General features: G+C 38.6%; 1 protein-coding gene and 1 non-coding gene across 4 annotated transcripts in view; one reads left to right on the forward strand and one right to left on the reverse strand.

Annotated features, from left to right (window-relative positions):
* TXNDC16 (thioredoxin domain containing 16) overlaps positions 1 to 21064 on the forward strand; it is a 92928-nt gene that overhangs the window by 25775 nt on the left and 46089 nt on the right. For all 3 annotated transcript variants that reach the window (XM_070378494.1, XM_070378493.1, XM_005899959.3), the window contains 3 exons: positions 7313 to 7434; positions 12282 to 12372; positions 17903 to 18053. In XM_070378494.1, coding sequence (XP_070234595.1) covers positions 7313 to 7434; positions 12282 to 12372; positions 17903 to 18053 — 364 coding nt within the window. The remainder of the gene's footprint in view (positions 1 to 7312; positions 7435 to 12281; positions 12373 to 17902; positions 18054 to 21064) is intronic.
* Positions 7883 to 7989, reverse strand: LOC138989675 (U6 spliceosomal RNA). The gene has a single exon (XR_011465919.1). It is a non-coding gene; the product is annotated as a U6 spliceosomal RNA (small nuclear RNA).

The following is a 21064-nucleotide window of genomic DNA, read 5'->3' on the forward strand; positions in this document are numbered from 1 at the left end:
CAGTTGTGTCTGACTCTTTGAGACCCCATGGACTGCAGCATGCCAGGCTTCCCTGTCTATCACCCACTCCCGGAACTTGCTCAAACTCATGTCCATTGAGTCGGTGATGCCATCCAGCTGTCTCATCCTCTGTCGTCCCCTTCTCCTTCTGCCTTTAGTCTTTGCCAGCATTAGGGTCTTTTCCACTGAGTCAGTTCTTTGCATCAGGTGGCCAAAGTATTGGAGTTTCAGCTTCAGCATCAGTCCTTGCAATGAATATTCAGGACTGATTTCCTTTAGGATTGACTGGTTGGATCTCCTTGCAGTCCAGGGGACTCTCAAGAGTCTTCAACATTACAGTTCATAAGCATTAATTCTTTGGAACTCAGCTTTCTTTATAGTCCAGCTCTCACATCCATACATGACTATTGGAAAAACCATAGCTTTGACTAGATGGACCTTTGTTGGCAATGTAATGTCTCTTCTTTTTAATATGCTGTCTAAGTTGGTCATAGCTTTTCTTCCAAGAAGCAAGCGTCTTTTTATTTCACGGCTGCAGTCACCATCTGCAGTGATTTTGGAGCCCAAGAAAATAAAGTCTCTCACTGTTTCCATTGTTTCCCCATCTATTTGCCATGAAGTGGTGGGACCAAATGCCATGATCTTCATTTTTTGAATGTTGAGTTTTAAGCCAGCTTTTTCACTCTCCTCTTTCACTTTCATCAAGAGGCTCTTCAGTTCTTGTATGTATTTAGTATAAATATTTCAAAGTTTCACAAGAAACTGATGATTGGTTTATGGAAATGGAATGGGAAAGCTAGGATGGGAAGAGAGAATTGGAGGTAGACTTTTCACTCTTCAACTTTGCAGATACTTTTTGAGTCCTACAAAGTGTTAAAATGTGCAAAATAAATAAAATTTAAAATAGAGGTAAGATTATAGGTTTAGAGTCTAAGAATTCTTAGCTCTATTTTCTAAAATATATACAGTCAAAAAGTTTGGTAACTGTAAGGAAAATTTCACTTCCCAGCTTTAAGATGGCATTAAGAAAGGTAATATTTAGAAAAAGATAATATTTAGTGTTACTTCACTAAGTAACAATTAATCTTTATTTGTTGATTGAGAAAACCTTATGTAACACTCCTGAGGCAAGTCAGATAGAGATATAGGAGACTGAGGCACTGTAATCTCAAAGGTGGGCTTCCCTGGTGGCTCAGATGGTAAACAGTCTAAATGCCAATAAAGGCCATTTCCCCTACTAGTCATTATTGATGTCTAGAAATTTATCAAATGATCCAAAAAGGAAAGATTGTCTAGTGCTGCAGAGAAACACTTAAATCTCATTAACTCTTTATTAAGGTGTGCTAATTGATATTCTTGTGGCAATATTTAGTCAAATGGAAGGTTTCTTTCCTCTTAAGGTTAATATATTCCTGACAATCATACAGATATTATGGGAATTATTTTCAACTATCATAATTTCTGCTAACAGTTTATTTTTAATGCATTACTGCAGAGCCTGGGTACTGCGACTTTAGGTGATGTTGCTATAGAGCCTCTGGGGAAAGATCCTACTGGAGGTGTCTTCCTCTAAAACTCCTGAGCTGTGCCCAGGCTGGTCCCTTCTGATAGGTTGTGAGCTATTGTTAAATCCTTTATCTCTATCAGATTTGTTCCTACCCAGTATTGTCACCTGGGTTCCTGTTTGATAGTGACATACTGGGAGAAACTGTAATAAAATAATTACTTGTCTTAGATTTGAATTCCTCACAGCTCTTTGTTAATTTGGTAGTAACTAATATTATAAACACACATCCACCTCTATCACCACAAGCATCCTGTTTTGGTAGTAATGGTTGTATCCTCAGAGTGTGCCCTCTTATACACAATCCTTCTACCAGAGCATGGCATCGTGTGTGACATGTGTTATGTGTTCAGAAAATATCGGATTGGTGGAAGAATGAAATGGGAAGCTTCACTTTTTGGTTGTTAAAAATTAGAGGAGCAGAAATCTTATGTTACAAGCCTGTAAGATTATTTCTGGTGATAAGAATTTTTTAAGTGGTAAGCCAGTAGGAGAATGTATGCTGCTGCTGCTGCTGCTGCTGCTGCTGCTGCTAAGTCGCTTCAGTCGTGTCTGACTCTGTGCGACCCCATAGATGGTAGCCCACCAGGCCCCGCCGTCCCTGAGATTCTCCAGGCAAGAGTACTGGAGTGGGTTGCCATTTCCTCCTCCAATGCATGAAAATGAAAAGTGAAAGTGTAAGTCACTCAGTCGTGTCCGACTCTTAGCGACCCCATGGACTGCAGCCTACCAGGCTCCTCCATCCATGGGATTTTCCAGGCAAGAGCACTGGAGTGGGGTGCCATTGCCTTCTCCGAGAGGAGAATGTATAACATATGACAAAAAGACCAAGACTGATGCTTTGGAGAAAGATCCTACTGGAAATATCTTCCTCTAAAACTCCTGAGCCAGGCTGCTCCCTTCCTGATGTTTTTGAACTTTATTACTTGTTTTCTCAATTCACGTTTCACTGGCTTCAGTTTTTTTTTAAATTGTATTATTTAGAAAATGTTGAAGTATTTGGGATATTTCATTTTATACATGGATCTGCCTTGTGTAATATACAGTCATCCCTCAGTATTTGAGGGGGACTAGTTTCAGCACCCCCTAACCCCCCTCCCTTTCTGACCCCCTCTCCCCCATACCAGCATCCTCAGATACTCAAGTCCCTTACATATTAGCATACAACCTATGCACACCTTCCTGTAAACTTTAAATCATCTCTAGATTACTTAGCCTAATACAGTGTGAATGCTGTGTAAATAGGTATTATTATATGGCAAATTCAAGTTTTGCTTTTTAGAACTTCCTGGAATTATTTTTTTGGAATACTTTCCATTCACAGTTGGCTGAATCTGTGAATGCAGAACCCACTGGCCAACTGTAATTAATTTAGATAAAGTAATTTGTCTGTCTCCCCGTGCTGTTTCCCTCTTTTCCCTACTCCCTCTTTTTCATTTTGCCCTAAGGGTTTTGGTAAAATAGAAGGTAACTGTTCCTTTTTATTGAATTTTTTTAGAATTTGAATAGTGACAGAACATAATAAAAAGTGGGGTTTTTTCCTGAAAAAAAGGCTAAGCAACCTGCTGCTCTAAAAGCAGGGTAGAGTAGACTCCTGAGTCCCCCCGCCCCCACCAACGCCTTTTTTTTTTCTGACACCCACTGAAGTCTTGACCATATATTTTATGTGCCTAGTGGTTGTATTAGGAGAGTCTCAGCAAGAGTATGCCAAGGGAAAGGAAGGCCTTTCTGGGGCAGGAAGAGCCCCCAGGTCAGAACAGGCTCACGTGTTTTTATCGCATCTTTGGAGCAGGAAAATCCTAAGACAGATTTTTCCTTTAACCCATTTCTCCTCCTTGGAACTGGAGTAAAGGACCGTGGAATGGATCCTAGAGATCCCTCAGTGTCCGTATATTCTGGAAATTAACATTTAAAAATATATTAAAGTTAGGAAGCCATTGGGAATAATCCCAGAGATCATGAGAATATGAATGTCATAACCAAAACTAGGTTATTATTACCTCGTGGATCACTCGCTTGCTCTTTGTGACCTAGTGGACTGCAGCACACTAGGCTTCCCTGTCCATCACCAACTCCCAGAGCTTACTCATGTCCATAGAGTTGGTGATGCCATCCAACCATCTCATCCTCTGTCCTCCCTTTCTCCTCCTCCTACCTCGTGAATAATGACTCTTTAATAATAATAAGCTTTGGGACTTTAGACAAGATGACCTCTTTAAGTCCCATGACCTTTTCTACATAATGGAGTTAATGATAGTACTGATCTCAGATGGTTGCCATGAAAATTAAGCAAGACTAAGAGCGTACCTGGGTGTTCTTAGTTATAAACCCCCAAATCTGGGTCTGACTGGCTTAAGCAGAAAAGAATTTGGAGAGGATATAGGGATTCTCAGTCTCACTAGAAGGGTTGGAGAGCTGGACTCAGATTTATGTGGCTCTGAATTAGTCATGGTCATGACACAGAGCTAGTCTCGGGAGGACTGCTACATCTCTGCTGGCCATCAAATGCCACAGCTTGCATTGCTGGCACTGCGGCTGTCGTTAGCAGTGTTGTCATTCCTGCCTTTGAAGCTGACTCTTGCTGCCACTGCTTCTGGAAATAATTCTGCACCGTCCCTGATTCTTTACATCACTGGCTCCCAGTTTAGGATGTCAGACAAGTGATTCTGGGCCATACAGCCTAGCAGCAGAGAACCTGGAAAGGCAAATTTACAAAATGATCAGCTTGTATGAGGGGACTTGGACTTTGCTCACCATGAAGACAGAAAACTGGGAATTTCTGAAGCAAGAGAGTCAGTCAGTCCCAAACTGATAAATTGCCACTACTTATAATATACTTAGTACTATGCCTGACATGTGGGAAGTGTCCCCCCAAACACTGGCTTTTATTAATTTATACTTTACAGTTTTTGAGGAAAAGGTTAGATTTCTACTCCTGGGTTTGGTTTTTGAAGCAAAAAAAAAAAAAAAAAATTGCTTCTAGAGCAGTAAAGTAAATGGATGGATGTAATTCCCAAGCAGAATTTACATGGCAGTCCGATTATGTTCACTAGATGGTGCCTCCCAGTGATTTTGAAGTAACTTGAGGGTAATTCTGGTCTTGCTAGCCAAAATGTATAAGCAGCCAGTAACCCAGATTGCCACGGAGACTTTCTTGCTATTTATTAATTGCCTCTCTTTTTACCTGGCTTACCATTTATGAAAAGTGAAAGTGAAGTCGCTCAGTCATGTCTGACTTTTTTGACCCCATGGACTGTAATGGTTCCTCCATCTATGGGATTTTCCAGGCAAGAATACTGGAGTGGGTTGCCATTTCCTTCTCCAGGAGATCTTCCCGGCCCAGGGATTGAACCCAGGTCTCCCACATTGTAGGCAGACACTTTACCATCTGAGCCACCAGGGAAGTCCTACCATTCATTTATGAGGGGTCAGTAATAACAGTTTAGAAAGTTACAGGCAAAGTGTCAGAAAACCTGGGTTTGAAAATCTCTACCAGTGACTACTGGTATGTCTTGGAGCATGTTACTTAACCTCTGAGATTCTTTCCTCTGTGTGTCTGTATATGTGTTCCTGTGTGTGTGTGTGTGTTTGTGTAACAAGAAATTTCCCAAGAATATTATTGAGAATTTAAATGTGCTAAGTCACTTCAGTCATGTCTGACTCTTTGTGACCCTGTGGACCATAGCCTGCCAGGTTCCTCTGTCCATGGGATTCTCCAAGCAAGAATATTGGAGTGGGTTGTCATGCCCTCCTCCAGGGGATCTTCCCCACCCAGGGATCTAACCTGAATTTCTGACATCTTCTGCGTTGGCAGGTGGGTTCTTTACCACTAGTGCCACCTGAAGATTTAAATGAAAACGTGTGAAAATATCTAGGAAATAGTGAGTACTTCTCAGTAAATATTTCTTTTAAAAATAAAACAAGAGCCCTGGGAATTACAGAAATTTAAGTTTCACATTTCTTTTAAAAAGTGGAAGAAATCTGTAATGTGTAGGTAAATATTTAAGCAGTGTAACTTAGGGCAGCCATTTTAGGGTGCCCCTGAAGTTATGATATTTTTATAATATTGAGATGTTTGCCTTTTTCACTTTCATTTTTTTATGAATGCACTTTCTAAAGATGACGTGTGTGTGGTGTCACAACAGACTGAACAAAGAAGCAAATATGAGAATCTACCTGTCTTCTATTTAGTTCAGTGTTACAGAGATTTACAAAAGTGTAAAGTAATGCCACTCTTTTTATTAGACTTTTCTTTCATTTTGAAAATTTTAGTTATTTTTAATCAAAAGTGTTAATGTGCAATGGTGTTTATTTTTATTTTTTAAAGAATTAACATTTTAAATTGCTGTTTTAATTTCTGTTTTGGCAACTATTGATAGATGAAACCTACATAAATGCAAACCCATTGAAGAGCTCAGTAATTTTTAAGGGTATAAAGAGATTCTGAGACCAGAAAATTTGAGAATTGTTATATTAATGGAAAGTGCTATGTTTTTCAGTAAGAGGAAACTATGATTGACTAATTTATTGGAATGAAGCTTGGGCTTCCTTGGTAGCTCAGACAGTAAAAAATCCACCTGCAATGAGGTTCAATCCCTCAACGGGAAGCTCCCCTGAAGAAGGGAGTGGCTACCCATTCCAATATTCTTGCCTGGAGAATTCCGTGGACACAGGAACCTGGCAGGCTGTAGTCCATGGGGTCACAAAGAGTTGGACATGACTGAGTGACTAACATTTTTGCTTACTAAGTAAGTGGACTCGGAACAACTTTCAAAATTCATAAAGTCTAGCTTAACAAAAATACACATACAGACAGATATGCATGTAGAGATTAAGTGGAATTTGTTGTTAGTTACAGAGAATTTACATAGAAGTTTTTAAAAGGAGATTCTTTTCAATGAACTAATGTGATCAGTTATTCTGATCTATACATTAAATGTGCCAGGTTCAATTCTAAGTTATTATGGAAATACTGACAAAATAGACAAAGTCCTCGCCTCAAGAAGGTAACAGTTTAATGAGAGAGGCAGGGATAAACAAGTAAAAAAATATATATGAATAATTACAAATTGTGATAAGAACTACAAAGGAGCAAATATTATGAAATTGAAGAGGAAAATGATGCAGACCTACTTATACAAGAGAGGCTTCTCTAAGTCAATGATTTTTAAGCTGAGGCGGTATGTATGAGAAGGAGCAGAGGGAATAGCTTTCTGCAAAGAGAATGGTGTGTGCAAAGACCCTGAGGTGTTGCCTAAAGTAGGGTAGACATGAGGAATGGTAGAACAAAATGATGTTGGAGAAGTAGGCAAGATGTAGGCCATGCAGGGCCTTATAGGCAATGGAAAGAAGGCTTTAGTTTAGACGTGTGAAGGGCTCAAACGTGTCTATGGCTGAGAGGTTTGTAAGGGATTATTTGGCCAGAAGAGAATGTTAGTAAATATAGTTTATATTGAGGTAGTTGTGATAGAGGATAAGCAGTTATTTCTCATAACTGTCCCTGGTTGATGTTCTCAGTGACAGAATAATGATTTCGAGAGTGATTTTAATTCAGTATTGAAATTCTTAGGTTCTTACTACTGAGAGTTTGTTCAGAAGATTAAATTTCTTTTTTGATTAGGTTCTTTAACTTACTCAAAATATGTATTAAATAATTAAGTGCCTATCAGATTTTTCTACCAGTTATATATGTTTGTTTCAGTGCTCTTCTTCTTCTTCTTCTTCTTCTTTTTTTTTTTTTTTTTTTAGTGCTCTTCTTTTTAATGAAGTAAAATATATTACCACCCTGGGAGACCTTCAGAACATAGAAAATGCTCTAAAAGGGAAAAGAAACATTGCATTCTCATATGTCAGAGCCATTGGAACACCAGGTATTCATCGATTTTTGCTTTAATCTTTGCTGTGCATCTATGTTGAAGGACTTAACACAATGTATTTTAACTACCATCTTAATGTTTTAAAATAAATTTAAAGGATCTTTTACCATTACATTTTCTTTTTTCAAGTATGCAGCATAGTATAGTGATTGAACAAGAACTCTGGAGCCAGACACCTAGGTTAGACTCCCTGTTCCACCACCCACTTACAGTATGACCTTGGCATGCTCAGTTGCTTCAATCATGTCCAGCTCTTTGTGACCCCATGGACTGTAGGCCACCAGGCTTCTCTGTCCATGGAATTCTCCAGGCAAGAATACTGGAGTGGGTTGCCATTCTCTCCTTCAGGGAATCTTCCCAACCCAGGGATCGAACCCATGTCTTCCATGTCTCTTGCATTGGCAGGTGGGTTCCTTACCATTAGCGTCACCTGGGAAGCCCCAAAAATACAGAATGCTTCACACATTTGTGTGTCATCTTTGTGCAGGGACCATGTTAATCTTCTCTGTATCATTCTAATTTCAGTGTCTGAGCTGCCAAAGCAAGCACATGACCTTGGACAACTGATTTATTTAACCTGTTTCTTGGTCACTAAGATGGTGAAAATAATTGTGCCGACTTCTTAGTGTTATTGTGAGAACCAAGTGAATTTGAAAAAATAAAAAGGTTGCTGTTATATAGTAGGTGCTCTGTGTCTGCTATTACTGTTTTTATTTCCTAACAGTCCTCATGGTACCTGATTTAGTATTCAGTAGTTTATAGTATTTGGTAAATGTTGTTGACTGACTTGGCTTCCATTTTTATTTTGGTGTTTGCTGTTTATGACATATTTTTCTTGACTTTTAAAAAGTTTTGACATCACCTTAGCCTTAATAGGTAATTTTGTCATAAAGAAATTTATAAATGTTTTATAAACAAATAGTAATTATGCTTTCATGATTTTTATGTTAATGGTTATAACTTGGACATGTTAGTATAAAATGTTGTTAAAAACATTTAAAATTGTATATGCTCTATGAAATAAAATCATTTATTGGAAAATTCTATTTTTACAGACATAAAGCTTGATGGCTACATAGTTTAAACTTAATGTACATGTAAAATAATACCCCACAATCAGCCTATTAATTGTTTCCTTTTCAGGGCCCCTCAGGTTATTGTATTTTGTCCACAGTCTGTAATTAAAGTCAGTAAGAGGAATGAACTATACAGGGACTTACACTGCCATAGTGGAGCCAGAAATCCATGATTTATATTTTAACAGAATCAGTCTGACTTCTGGGTTTGGAATAGAGTAGAAGGAGCAATAGTAGAATAAGGGAGAAAATCAGGAAGTTATCACAATAATGCAGGCAGGAGATGGTGGTGGGTGGTTTGGACCAGGGTATCAGCAGCAGTGGCAGTGGAAATACATTCGAATTTTAGCAGTAGTTTGCTAAAATTGTAAGAGGTACTGAATTTTCTGACATATTGGATATAGATTGAGAGAGATAGCAGAGACAAGGCTCTAGGATTTTGGCCCGAGTTCCCTCCCTGAATGGTGAAATTGCTAATAACTAAGGTGGGGCATACTGGAAATAGTTTGGAGAAGAAAGCTCTGCAATCAACTTTCGGACACCATACTTGTGAAATACCTGTTAGACAGGCAAGTAGAGATATCAACAAGGTAGTTGTAGTTGGATATTACTAGTCTGCATTTGATGGTGGAATACAGACTAGGGATATACATTTATGACATAAAGTTGTGAGACCAGAGGAGACCATGAAGGGAGTGAGGCTAGATGGAAAAGAGACTGAACTCATTAGATACTTCATCATTCACAGGTCAGTGGAGGAGGTGGAAGGAATGACCTGTGTGTAATGAAGTGAAGATAGAGTTTTAGTGAAGAGATAGTAGCAATTGTATCAAAGGATGCTGAAAGATTAATTAGGATAAGAACTACCAGTTGGCCATTATGCTTAGCAATATGAAGTTACCCATGCCCTTGATATACATGATTTTTGTAGAGTGGTAGGGATAAATGCCTGACTAGGGTATAAAAGAATAGGCAGAGAGCAACTGGAGACTGTGACTATGGAGTCTCATACGAGATTTTGCTATTAAGGGAAGGAGGATACGAGGCAGTGGCTGGAGCAGTATGTGGGGTTGAGTGATGAATTTTTTAAGAAGCGTATTTGTATGTTGACACGAAAGATCTTGTGGAAAAAGGAAAATACATTATGGAGAAAAAGGAAGGAAAAATGATTGGAACAACATCTTTGAGTAGACTAGGGTAGATGAAATCTAGTGAATGGGGGAAGGGGTGGCTCTTTGCTGGGAGAGTGGAAAATTCACCTATGGTGTTAGGAGAGAAGACAGAATATTGGCTTCAATTTAGTTAAGGGGGCAGATACATACGATGCTGGGAACTTTTGGTTTTACTTAATTGATTCATTTTCTTAATGAAATAGAAATAAAGTGATCAGATAGTGTGAGGAAAGAAGAGATGAACCAGTTGTTTTAGAAGGCCTGAAAACAAAGAATGGCTGTTACGCAGCAGTGATAGTTGATGTCAGTAATCTGAAGTGAGACCGTGGGCGTGGTTATGCTGGCAGGTTCTTGTTTTCTTCCCCCAGTCATATTCATTTTTATGGGTGTAAGTGCAGAATGGGCAAATTGTTTGATTTAACTTGGACTGTGTTTTGGCTAGATAGGCGGGTGAGTGATTATAAAGACTGACCATGGAATTTAAGCTGGACTAGGAGGGATGAGAGGACCTGAGGTGGGTGAAGGACAGTGAAAATGGTAAGACTGTAAATTCAGGAAGGTTAAGGTTATGTACTAGACGAGTGACCCAGAGATGGAAGGGTGTGTGTGTGTGTGTGTTTATTTTTGGGGGGAAGTGCTAGACATTGAAAATTTGGAGGATTTGCAGATTGATGATTACAAGCCTGAAGTGGGACAGTGGCTCTGAGTGGTTAAGGCAGGGCTGAAGAGAAATCACTGGAGTTTCCAGATAAGACCAAGGAGGCGGATTCATTTTGATATTTGGCAAAACTAATACAATTATGTAAAGTTTCCAAAAAAAAAAAAAGACCAAGGACTGAAAGGCTAGGATTTTGCAAGGAGAGCCTGACAGTGTGACAGAAGCTAAATTTTTCATGAGATGAGGGGATTAACCCTGGGTGGGGTAGTAGATGACTCCAACAAGGCAGAGTGGTGAGTGGAATAATCTGATGAAATGTGATTCCAGTGATAGAAGATTAGGTCAGGGAGGGGAAGATAACTACCTGGAAATGGCAGTGAGAAAAAAAAGGGAAAATAAGATATGGAAATGAAGAAGTTGTCAAAGGAATGCTTTAAGAAAATTTCCCGAACTGAGGGATTTGAGCCTCCAAATTAGAAGGGTTCACTGAATCCCAGCAGATGACACCGTCCTTATGGCAGAAGCAAGGAAGAACTAAAGGGCCTCTTGATGAAAGTGAAAGAGGAGAGAACATTTGAAAAATGAAGATCATGGCATCTGGTCCCACCACTTCATTGCAAATAGATGGGGAAACAGTGGAAACAGTGAGAGACTTATTTTGGGGGGCTCCAGAATCACTGCAGATGGTGACTGCAGCCATGAAATTCAAAGACGCTTGCTCCTTGGAAGAAAAACTATGACCAACCTAGATAGCATATTAGAAAGCGTTACTTTGCTGACAAAGGTCCATCTAGTCAAAGCTATAGTTTTTTCCAGTAGTCATGTATGGATGTGAGTTGGACTATAAAGAAAGCTGAGTGCCAAAGAATTGATATTTTTGAACTGTGGTGTTGGAGAAGACTCTTGCAAGTCCCTTGGTCTGCAAGGAAATCCAACCAGTCAGTCCTAAAGGAAATCAGTCCTGAATATTCATTGGAAGGACTGATGCTGAAGCTGAAACTCCAATACTTTGGCCACTTGATGTGAAGAACTAACTCATTGGAAAAGACCTTGCTGCTGGGAAAGATTGAAGGCAGGAGGAGAAGGGGACGACAGAGGATGAGATGGTCGGATGGCATCACCGACTCGATGGACATGATTTTGAGCAAGCTCCAGGAGTTGGTGATGGACCGGGAAGCCTGGTGTGCTGCAATCCATGGAGTCACAAAGAGTGAGACACGACTGAGCGACTGGACTGAACTGAACTGAACAATATGAAAACTGACTATTGATCTAATAAAAACTAGAACTATATTGGGCAAATTGAGGGGATAGAATTGTGTACATTTGTGGAATGAGGTTTCAGAAAAGAGAGCTATTTATCATCTTTCATAGTGGGAAGTCAGTAGACAATACTAACACACACAAATAAACAGGAAATAAGAGTGTAAGAGTGTCATTTAGGGATTTGGAGGTAAATACCTAAGAAAGTTGGAAGTAGTTGTCCCTTGGAAATTGGAAATGGGGTCAAGGGTAGAGGAACTGTTAATTTTAAAAATATACCTTATAGAATTGTCTCTTTTTAGATAAGAATAAGTTTGATTAAAAAAATAAGCCATAAATAGCATACAGACATATTCATATATAAAATATAACATATAAAAGTTGTGTGGTGAATTCATACTCTCTGCCCTACTACTGGGAAAAAAATATCACATATTTGTTGTATATCTTCAAGTATAACTCATTTTTAACTCCCTCTTAGTTCTGCTCTTACCTTGACTTGACTAGAACAGACTTTTTATAACTTCTTTAACTGCCTGCATTTTCCCAACTGGGATCCCTACAAAAGATTTTTCTTTAAACATAGTAGAGCATAAAAGGGTGTAGGAAAGTATTCAAATAGAATCACACAAACTAACCTCTCCTCCCTCTCACCTCCCCTCTCTTTTTTAGAGCACAGAGCTGTCATGGAAGCTGCTTTTGTATATGGGACCACATACCAATTTGTCTTAACCACGGAAATTGCCATTTTGGAAAGTATTGGGTATGTATAAGACACATAAGTAAACTATTTTAAGTTTCACCTATTTCACATTACGTTTTCAGCATTTCTGTCGTACTCTCACAGCATGGATTAATCTGACAGGAATCGTAAGCAGATGTGAATATATAAATGAAACCTGAAATCTTCTTCATTACTATCATGTGAAAGTGAAAGTTTCTCAGTTGTGTCCAACACTTTGCGACCCCATGGACTATACAGTCCATGGACTTCTCCAGGTCAGAATACTGAAGTGGGTAGCCTTTCCCTTCTCCAGGGGATCTTCCCAACCCAGGGATTGAACCCAGGTCTCCTGCATTGCAGGCAGTTTCTTTACCAGCTGACCCACAAGGGCTGTACTAAAATGAGCTTGAAGATACAGAAGTGATGTTAAACTAAGGTGAACCAAGACAATATGGATAAGCCACAGATGTGATCCCTTGAGTGGTCATGTGTTTAGAAATATATCTACCCCAGTAATCAGCTAGGGGATCAAATAACAGCTTTTATGACTAAGCTCTAGAGATTCTTTGAGAGTTCCATCAGTTACTATACCAGAAAAATCTTAAATATATTTGAGTACAATTTTGAACAGATGTTTTCTAAATGTTTAATTTTCTTGTCTAGTTTCTAGCTTATAGTTGTAGGTAGAGACCTTCTTTGGACTCTTTTTGGCTGGGCAACCTAGGGGTAAAGTTTTTCTTCCATTTAGTATATAGGAACACCAGTGCATTTGAATGACTTTTAATTTTGGCTTCAAGATATTATTCAAGAAAATTAATCCAAAGCAAGGCAAAAGGGTGATTGTGTGACCCTTTTAAAACCATGCAAGAGTTTTTAATGAGTCCTCTTGCTCACCGCTCAGAAAATAGTGACTATTTGTTAAACCATACACAATTAAATCCCAGATATTTTACAGTTTGGTAAATTTGGATGTTAGTGCATAGAAAACTGATAAAGTGAAATGATTTTTTGGGGGGGGGGGTTGTTGGGAGTGCATAGGCAAAGAATGAAGTACTTGCAAAGAAAATTTATTGCTCTGTACAGTATCAACCAACATTCCTTTTCCCCTCTTCTTCGTATTCAACTGCCATTCTGCTAGTTCCCTCATTGAGTTAAAGAAAACTTCGATGCATGTTTACTATTTGTATAAGAATTAATATTCTTAACAATTTGAGAAACATGCTGGCAGTATAAAGCTCTATGATATGTAGTCACTGCATCTCAAGATACAATGAGCAGTAGTTTAGACAGCCTCTTTGCTACTGCCAGAGTAGACTGCCAGATTTCCATCTTGGGATGGGGGAACCCGGCTGTTCTCAGTCCCATGGTGATTCTGGGGTAGCCCCACAGTTTCTCTGAGGATTGTTTGTACTTTCTCTTCTGTTATCATCTTCTTTATTTTTCTGCTAATGAATAATTGCTAATAACAGTGACATGCTTCAAATATAGAGGGTTGGATATTTACCGGCAAGGTATGGGTCCTCTCATTTGTCTTACAAATCTGTTCAGCAAGACCAGACTATATGATGATCAATGACTAAACATGGTAGTGTTCTGGAAAGATTTTTGCTTGTCTCCATTTTTAAAATGAGAATTAAAAACACAGTTATTCTGTTTTTCATAAATTTGTTAGTATATGACACATTGGAGAGGTTTATTCATGGCTAACAAAGTGGTGAGGAGTCATACTTGGCCCCGATGTAGTAAGGGAGGACTGTGGATTCAGAATATGTAGTCAGTGGCTCAGATGGTAAAGAATTTGCCTGCAATGCGGGAGACCTTGGTTCAATTCCTGGGTTGGGAAGATCCTCTGGAGGAGAGCATGGCAACCCACTCCAGTATTCTTGCCTGAAGAATCCTCATGAACAGAGGAGCTTGGTGGGCTACAGTCCATGGGTTCACAAAGACTCGGACACGGCTGAGCAACTAAGCATATGACATCACTTCTAGATGATGTAGTTAACTGACTTTGAGTTGTCACCTAATGGAGGAGAAGTGTTAGTCGCTAAGTCATTTCCAAATCTTTGTGAACCCATGGACTGTAGCCTGCTGGCTCCTCTGCCCATGGGTTTTCCCAGACAAGAATACTGGAATAGGTTACCATTCCTTTCTCCAGGAATCTTCCCAACCCAGTGATCGAACCTAGGTCTCCTACATTGCAGGTGGATTCTTTACCATCTGAGCCACCAGGGAAGCCCCACCACTTAATGGAGGAGAGATGAATGTATGTTTTCTTCCATCTGTTTTTTTTATTTCTTCTTTGCTTTGTTCATTCTCTCATTCAACAATTATCTATTGAATGCTGTCTATGTTCTAGGTACTGTTCTTCTTGCAGGGTGATAACTTTGGATAATCTTGTATATTAATAGTTATGTTGGACCTGAGTATGTTTGAAATGGTTAAGAAGGGTATGTGTGCTCTGGAATGACCTATGTGAGAAAAGAAGAGGATGTATGTTTATGTATAACTGATACACTTTGCTGTACACCTGAAACTAACACAACATTGTAAGTCAACAAAACTCCAATAACAATTTTTTTTTAATGGTAAGAAAAGAAAAGGGTATATATGATGGGTAGTAAAAGAGGTAGCATTCTGTAGAGACACATGTACTTTCTGCTACCTCCCCATATTCCCTTCTTAAAGTATCTGTGTATAGGCCAAGAAGGGTGTTACCCCTACTTCATACTTATCACAGTCTGTTAAGTTAGAGGTGGCCACCTGACCTAGAGTCAACCAATCCATGGGCTTACCTGAGCAAAAGAGATGTCTTCTTCTAGGAACTTGGAATTGAACATGGGAGAAACTGGATTATACAGCACTTTAACTGTCTTGCTTACTTGCCGGGGACCAGCCCCGGCTGATCCAGGGAATTCGAAGCGGGGACGGCGTTGGCGAGGATCAGGAAACAACTGCTTAATTAAACGTTTATTAAGGATATAAAGAGTGGTGAAATAAAGATAGCTCAGCGAAGAAATTCAGTGAAGAAAAGAGGCTGAAATAAGGATAGCTCAGTAGGAAAATTCAGTGAAGAAAAGAGGCTGAATAATTCAGCCAGAAGGTAAGAGAAAGAACGACATGGGGAGACCAAGTTTCAGTGAACAAGGCCTGCACTTTATTTTCCAAAGTAGTTTTTATACCTTAAGTTATGCATAGAGGATAATGGGGGAAGGGGTAGAGTCCTGCAGTAAGCCAGGCTTTCTTCCTGCAAACTTATCATATGCAAAAGCTTAGGTGATTTGCATCATCTTCTGGCCCAGAGGCCTGTTAACATTTTAAGAAACTTATTTTTCTCTAAAGGTGATTATTCTAAAGTCAGGCGCCAGCCTCCAAAAAGCATTAGATAAAGTTGCATTCCTACAGAGCAAAGGTGTGGTGGGCTATAACAAGAAAAAGAATTAACTCAAGGGTCCCAGGTTACAAACATTAAAGCTACTACTTACACCAATTATATTAATCAATACACTGCCAGGGACACAGCAGGTAAGGGATATGGAAACTTAGCAGCAAACATTGGCCCAACAAGTGAAAATCCCTTCACCAATACAATTTCTAATCAATCTTTTAACTACTCAAAAGAATCTGTGTTTAGACAGTTTAGAACATCTCCTGCCTCTCACAGTTGGGAGGCTCTGAACAATCACATGTGGCTAGAAAAACCTATTCAGGCAGGCTAGAGGATTTCTAAAGGAGTTTGTAGGTTGAAACACTGTCACACCCAGGAATTATTAACTGGAGCTGTAAGCTAACTCTTTTTTCAAAGAGGTAGTGGGGGACAGCCCCCTGTAGAGTCAGAGGTGTAGGTGAAAGCACAAAGCAGAAAGTAGGCAGACTCTGGTTTTGGGGGTAGATGGAGGACTCCTGAGGCTCGATCCGATCCCGCCTTTGCGTATGCCGAGCCTCCTTTCTCATGACCTTTGTCATGGGCAGAGTTCCTCACGCTGGCTCCCGGCAGTGATAGAATTCCAGTTGAGCTATTCCAGATCCTGAAAGATGATGCTGTGGAAAGTGCTGCACTCAATATGCAATATGCACTCAATATGCAATATGCCGGCTCCCGGCACTTACTGAATGTTTTGCCCATGTAGAAGTAAAGCAGAAAGAGTGGGGAGCTAAAAAGTGTTAACGCAAAATGAAGGACCCTGAACTCTTGCTGTTCAGATCTGTGCATTTGTTCTCTGATCTAATTACTTGAATTTTCCTTGTATTCTGTGAGATACCCTTCTAAACTAGTAAGTTCCCCCTACCCCCACTTTTTTGGTTTCTGTTACCTACAACCAGATGATCTCTGATTAGATAACTTTCTAACATAATTTTATTATTTCATAAATTATGGTATGTAGTCCAGCCTAGCTGGGTCATCTTGCTCTCAACACTTCCCATTCAGTAATATGTGACTGTTTATGGTTTCCCTCCAAAAAGTTATGTACTTTGATTGGGGCCTTGGCTATATTGTTCCTGTTGTCTGAAATACTCCTTAGTCTTATCTTCTTGGAGAAGTCATTCTCTTACTGTTTTTAATCTCTATGATGATCTTCCTTTCCCTTTGCTTCCTTCTCTTCCCTGGCTTGAGCAGAATGAAATGTTTCTTTGTTTCTCATAGCACCCTGTATATTATAGTACTTATGAACCACGTTTTTTTTTTTTTTTTAACTAAATATATGTCCTTTAGCCCTTGCCCCTCAAGGATTTGAAATATCTTATTCATCTTAGTCTTTTATATTTAGCACAGGGCCTAACATAGTAGGCATTAAGTAATCTTTGAGTGATCATTTCTTTATTCATTGAATCTATTAGATATTGCTTTGTAATGAAATTTAAAGTCAGTGAATCTTGGCACTCAGTTGAAACATGTGTCAATAATTAAAATAACATTGTAGAAATAAAAATTTGCAGTATTTTGCCAGACTGTACTAATGCCATATGGAGATTTATAAAATGTTATTTTAATTTTGGCAAACCTTACTTACTATAAGTTTATCTTTGAATTTTCATTTTGAAGGGAATGCCAAAACTCAAATTATAAGCCGCATTTGCTGGGTTTTCTAATATTTCAGACACAAACTCACTAACTCTCAGAAAGTGTCACATGGTGTCTATCTTAAGGCATGTTTTGGCTGAAGTTTATTCAAAACAGATTTGGGTTTAAATTAAACCTAGAAGATTTGTGTTACAAAGCTTTATTTAGCATAGCTGTAGAAAAGAAACTATATTTTAAGGTAATCTCATTGTCCTCAAGGTGACAGTCTTTTATTTAAAAATAATTGTATAGACCTGTCTCTAACCTAATTTAAAAGTTACCATATGAAACAGTTCAGGAAAAAAAATTGTTTATACATCTCAAAAATTCCTTTTATTCTCTTTTTTTGCTTTGGTCCACTTAATTTTGTTATACTGTTTTAGGCTTTTACCAAAACAGTAATCCAATAGCATGAGACTTAGGACAAAGAGATTTATTATGTCTTTCTGCATAGTAGAAGAATCACACATTGAACTTCAAGTTGGTCTGTCTCTCATTTTTAATTTGCAGCCCTGAGGATATAGAATATCCACATCTCTACTTTTTTTACTGTAAACAAGTCTTGGACTTGACCCAGCCATGTAGGAGAATACTGATGAAACAGTCACTGACTACACTGAACATTCATCGATTTATTAAGACAATGGAAGCACCTCTGCTGGTATGTGTCTTATTTAAATACGTTAGATAATTCGTATGTAAAATTTATTGTTTTGATTCATAGATATGCATTTAACTTAAATGAGCTATATCTTTTCCCCTTGAATGTATTTATTTCATGTAGGCAGATTTAGGAGTAGTACCTTATTACAGGTAGATTAGAGGATAAACTGTGTATTCATAAAATGGTATTTTAATGCCTTGAAGTGTTATTGTTTTGAACAACCCAATATAGCATTGTGTAATTATAATGATAGTTATAATAAACTGTGGAATTATTCTGTGGTAGTTATAATGAACTGTGACCATTCTAAGATCACAAAGATTACATCATGGGCTAAGAAAAGACCTCTTTTGTGAATGTTTTGATTCCTGTTTTAAAAGTTTATAAATATTTGCATTATAGAATTTTTGGTGTCTCACTTTCCTTAGTGTCAGACTGAAAGACTCTTAGACTCAGTAGCTGATCAACTGACTTCTCTCTGGAAGTTTAAAGGGTTGTCCTGAGCATATGTAAAACCTTCAATAGGCCTTCTCACTCATCATATCCTTTTTACATAAAAGTTGTGCATATGTGCTATAAATAATTCAAACAGTGCAGCAAAGTATAAAAAATGAAAAATTTTAAAGCCACCAATTCCCGTCATTCAGAAATGAACTGTTAGCTGCAACCAGTCATCTCTGCATCCACATAGATACACACAGACAGAGGGATGAATGGATTCATGGGCGCTTTATAGTAAGAAGCATCAGATTTAACCTTATTTGAATTTACTAGAAGAAAAAGAAACTGATAAGAAACTAGAGGAATTATGGAACTTTTGAGAAATTGTTTCATCATTAGAAGGCTGTTTAGGAAATACTGTCTTAAATGTTGAAACGATTATGGAAAACACTGAGAAGTGAAAATTATTATTTTAAGAAAACTGCTTGTTTTCATTTTAGATAATATTGATTTACTCCTCGGTGTAAAAGATGAGAATATTAACTTCATATATTTATTTCCATCTCAGTTTCTCTTTACCCTCCAGATTTTTGTTTTGTGTTATTTTACATTGTAAAGGTTATAATATTTATATTGTGTTCTATAGCCCTGCTTTCATATTTAAATAGATTCAGAGCTCATCAGTCCCAGTTCTACTGGCTTCATTCCTGAGTTCTTTATTCTGGTCAGTTGTTATTGGGTTAGATTTTGACTTCAAGCAACTAAGAAAAAACAAAACAGTATATAGGTCTTTTTCCTTTCTGTTCACATGGGAGAGGGAAATATTTATCTTAGGTCCTTTGGGAGAAGATCCTCTGATTTTGGTTTGATCTTCCACCTCCCCACAAAGCCCTCAAAAGTTCATTGTACAATTCTTCATCATTTCTCTCCATCCTCATTTCCTTTTCTTCCAGTGTTGGGATATTAAGAATTCTCAGGATTTGTCTACTCACCAGTCAACATTATCTACAAACATTAATAAAAATGGAAGCTGGGATTCAGAGTTTTTGATAAACTTCGGATGCATGATCATTGCAATTATATGCATTGTTTCACTTCTAAACATATGAAAATAGATGCAGGTTGGAGAATCTGTGTTTGTGTGTTAAGCAGATAGGGTTCCTGGACATTTAACTGTTGTAGATACATAGCACAGCTGCATCTTATTATCATGACAGGCTCATTGTCGAAACCCAGCAACTTGGCTGTGACATTAAGCCTGAGGATAAATCATGTGAAAAGAAATTGAGGCCCCTAGCCCACAGCTCCGGAGAAGGCGATGGCACCCTACTCCAGTAGTCTTGTCTGGAAAATCCCATGGACGGAGGAGCCTGGTGGGCTAGGTCCATGGGGTTGCTAAGAGTCAGACACGACTGAGTGACTTCACTTTCACTTTTCACTTTCATGCATTGGAGAAGGAAATGGCAACCCACTCCAGTGTTCTTGCCTGGAGAATCCCAGGGACGGGGGAGCCTGGTGGGCTGCTGTCTATGGGGTCGCACAGAGTCGGACACGACTGATGCGACTTAGCAGCAGCAGCAGCAGCAGCCCACAGCTCTGACTGAGCTCATACTGGTCAACAATAGCTTGCTAACTAGTAAATGAGCCATTTTTAAAGTGGAACCTTCACCCTCCAGTCAAAATGCCCCACAAATGCAACGTGGGCCAGAGATGAGTTTGTAGACATACGGACAACAGAAATGATTCTTTTATTTTAAGCCATTAAGTTTTGGGGTGCTTTGCTACATACACAATGATAGAGGCTCAGAACACACCCTCAATCTGTTTCTATGGCGTTAACTACTCTTAATTTTTAAATCTGAATTTTCAGGTCAGATTTTTCTTTGAAGTTCCTGTCCCTTATATTTAACTACTAATTAGATGTCTCTCTCCTAAGCTCTATGTGTCTGACATTAACGTGTTGTCTTTTATCATCTGTTCTTGCTCCATTATCTTGGTTAATTTACTGTCCAGTCACTCATGGCAGAAGCCTAGAAAATCATTCTCAATTCCTGCATCTCTCTGCATCTGATTTTAGATCTGAAATATCTTCTCGAATTCTTCATTCTAACAGCCAGTGCTTTAATCCAGGTTCAAACAATCCAGGTTTGAATGTTGAGTCTCTTGAACTAGTCCCTCAATTTTATTATCTTCCTCTCTCTTGTGTACTACTTTAGTAATAAGAATTGACCTGGTCTATATTCCTATATTTCCCTCTCTTTAAGTTCATACTCCCTGTTGTTTGCATAGTAATATATTTTAAACACACATATATGATCTTGTTCTGGTAATTTTTGCAGTTCCTAAATGGCTTCAATTATTTACAGAATGAAGGCCTACTTTCTTAGGAGGATATACATGGTTTTTAATGATCTGGTCCTTTGCCAATTCTCCAGCCTTACTTGTCTGTTCCCGTTTTTACTTTTTAATATTGAATTGCTTATGGTTCTCCAAATACTCAAAGAAGAAACCAGGCTTTTCTGTTCCTTCAGGCTGTTATACCCATCCAGGTCTTGACAATTCAGTTC

This window comes from Bos mutus, chromosome 10 (genome assembly GCF_027580195.1).
Source record: "Bos mutus isolate GX-2022 chromosome 10, NWIPB_WYAK_1.1, whole genome shotgun sequence".
Taxonomy (NCBI): domain Eukaryota; kingdom Metazoa; phylum Chordata; class Mammalia; order Artiodactyla; family Bovidae; genus Bos; species Bos mutus.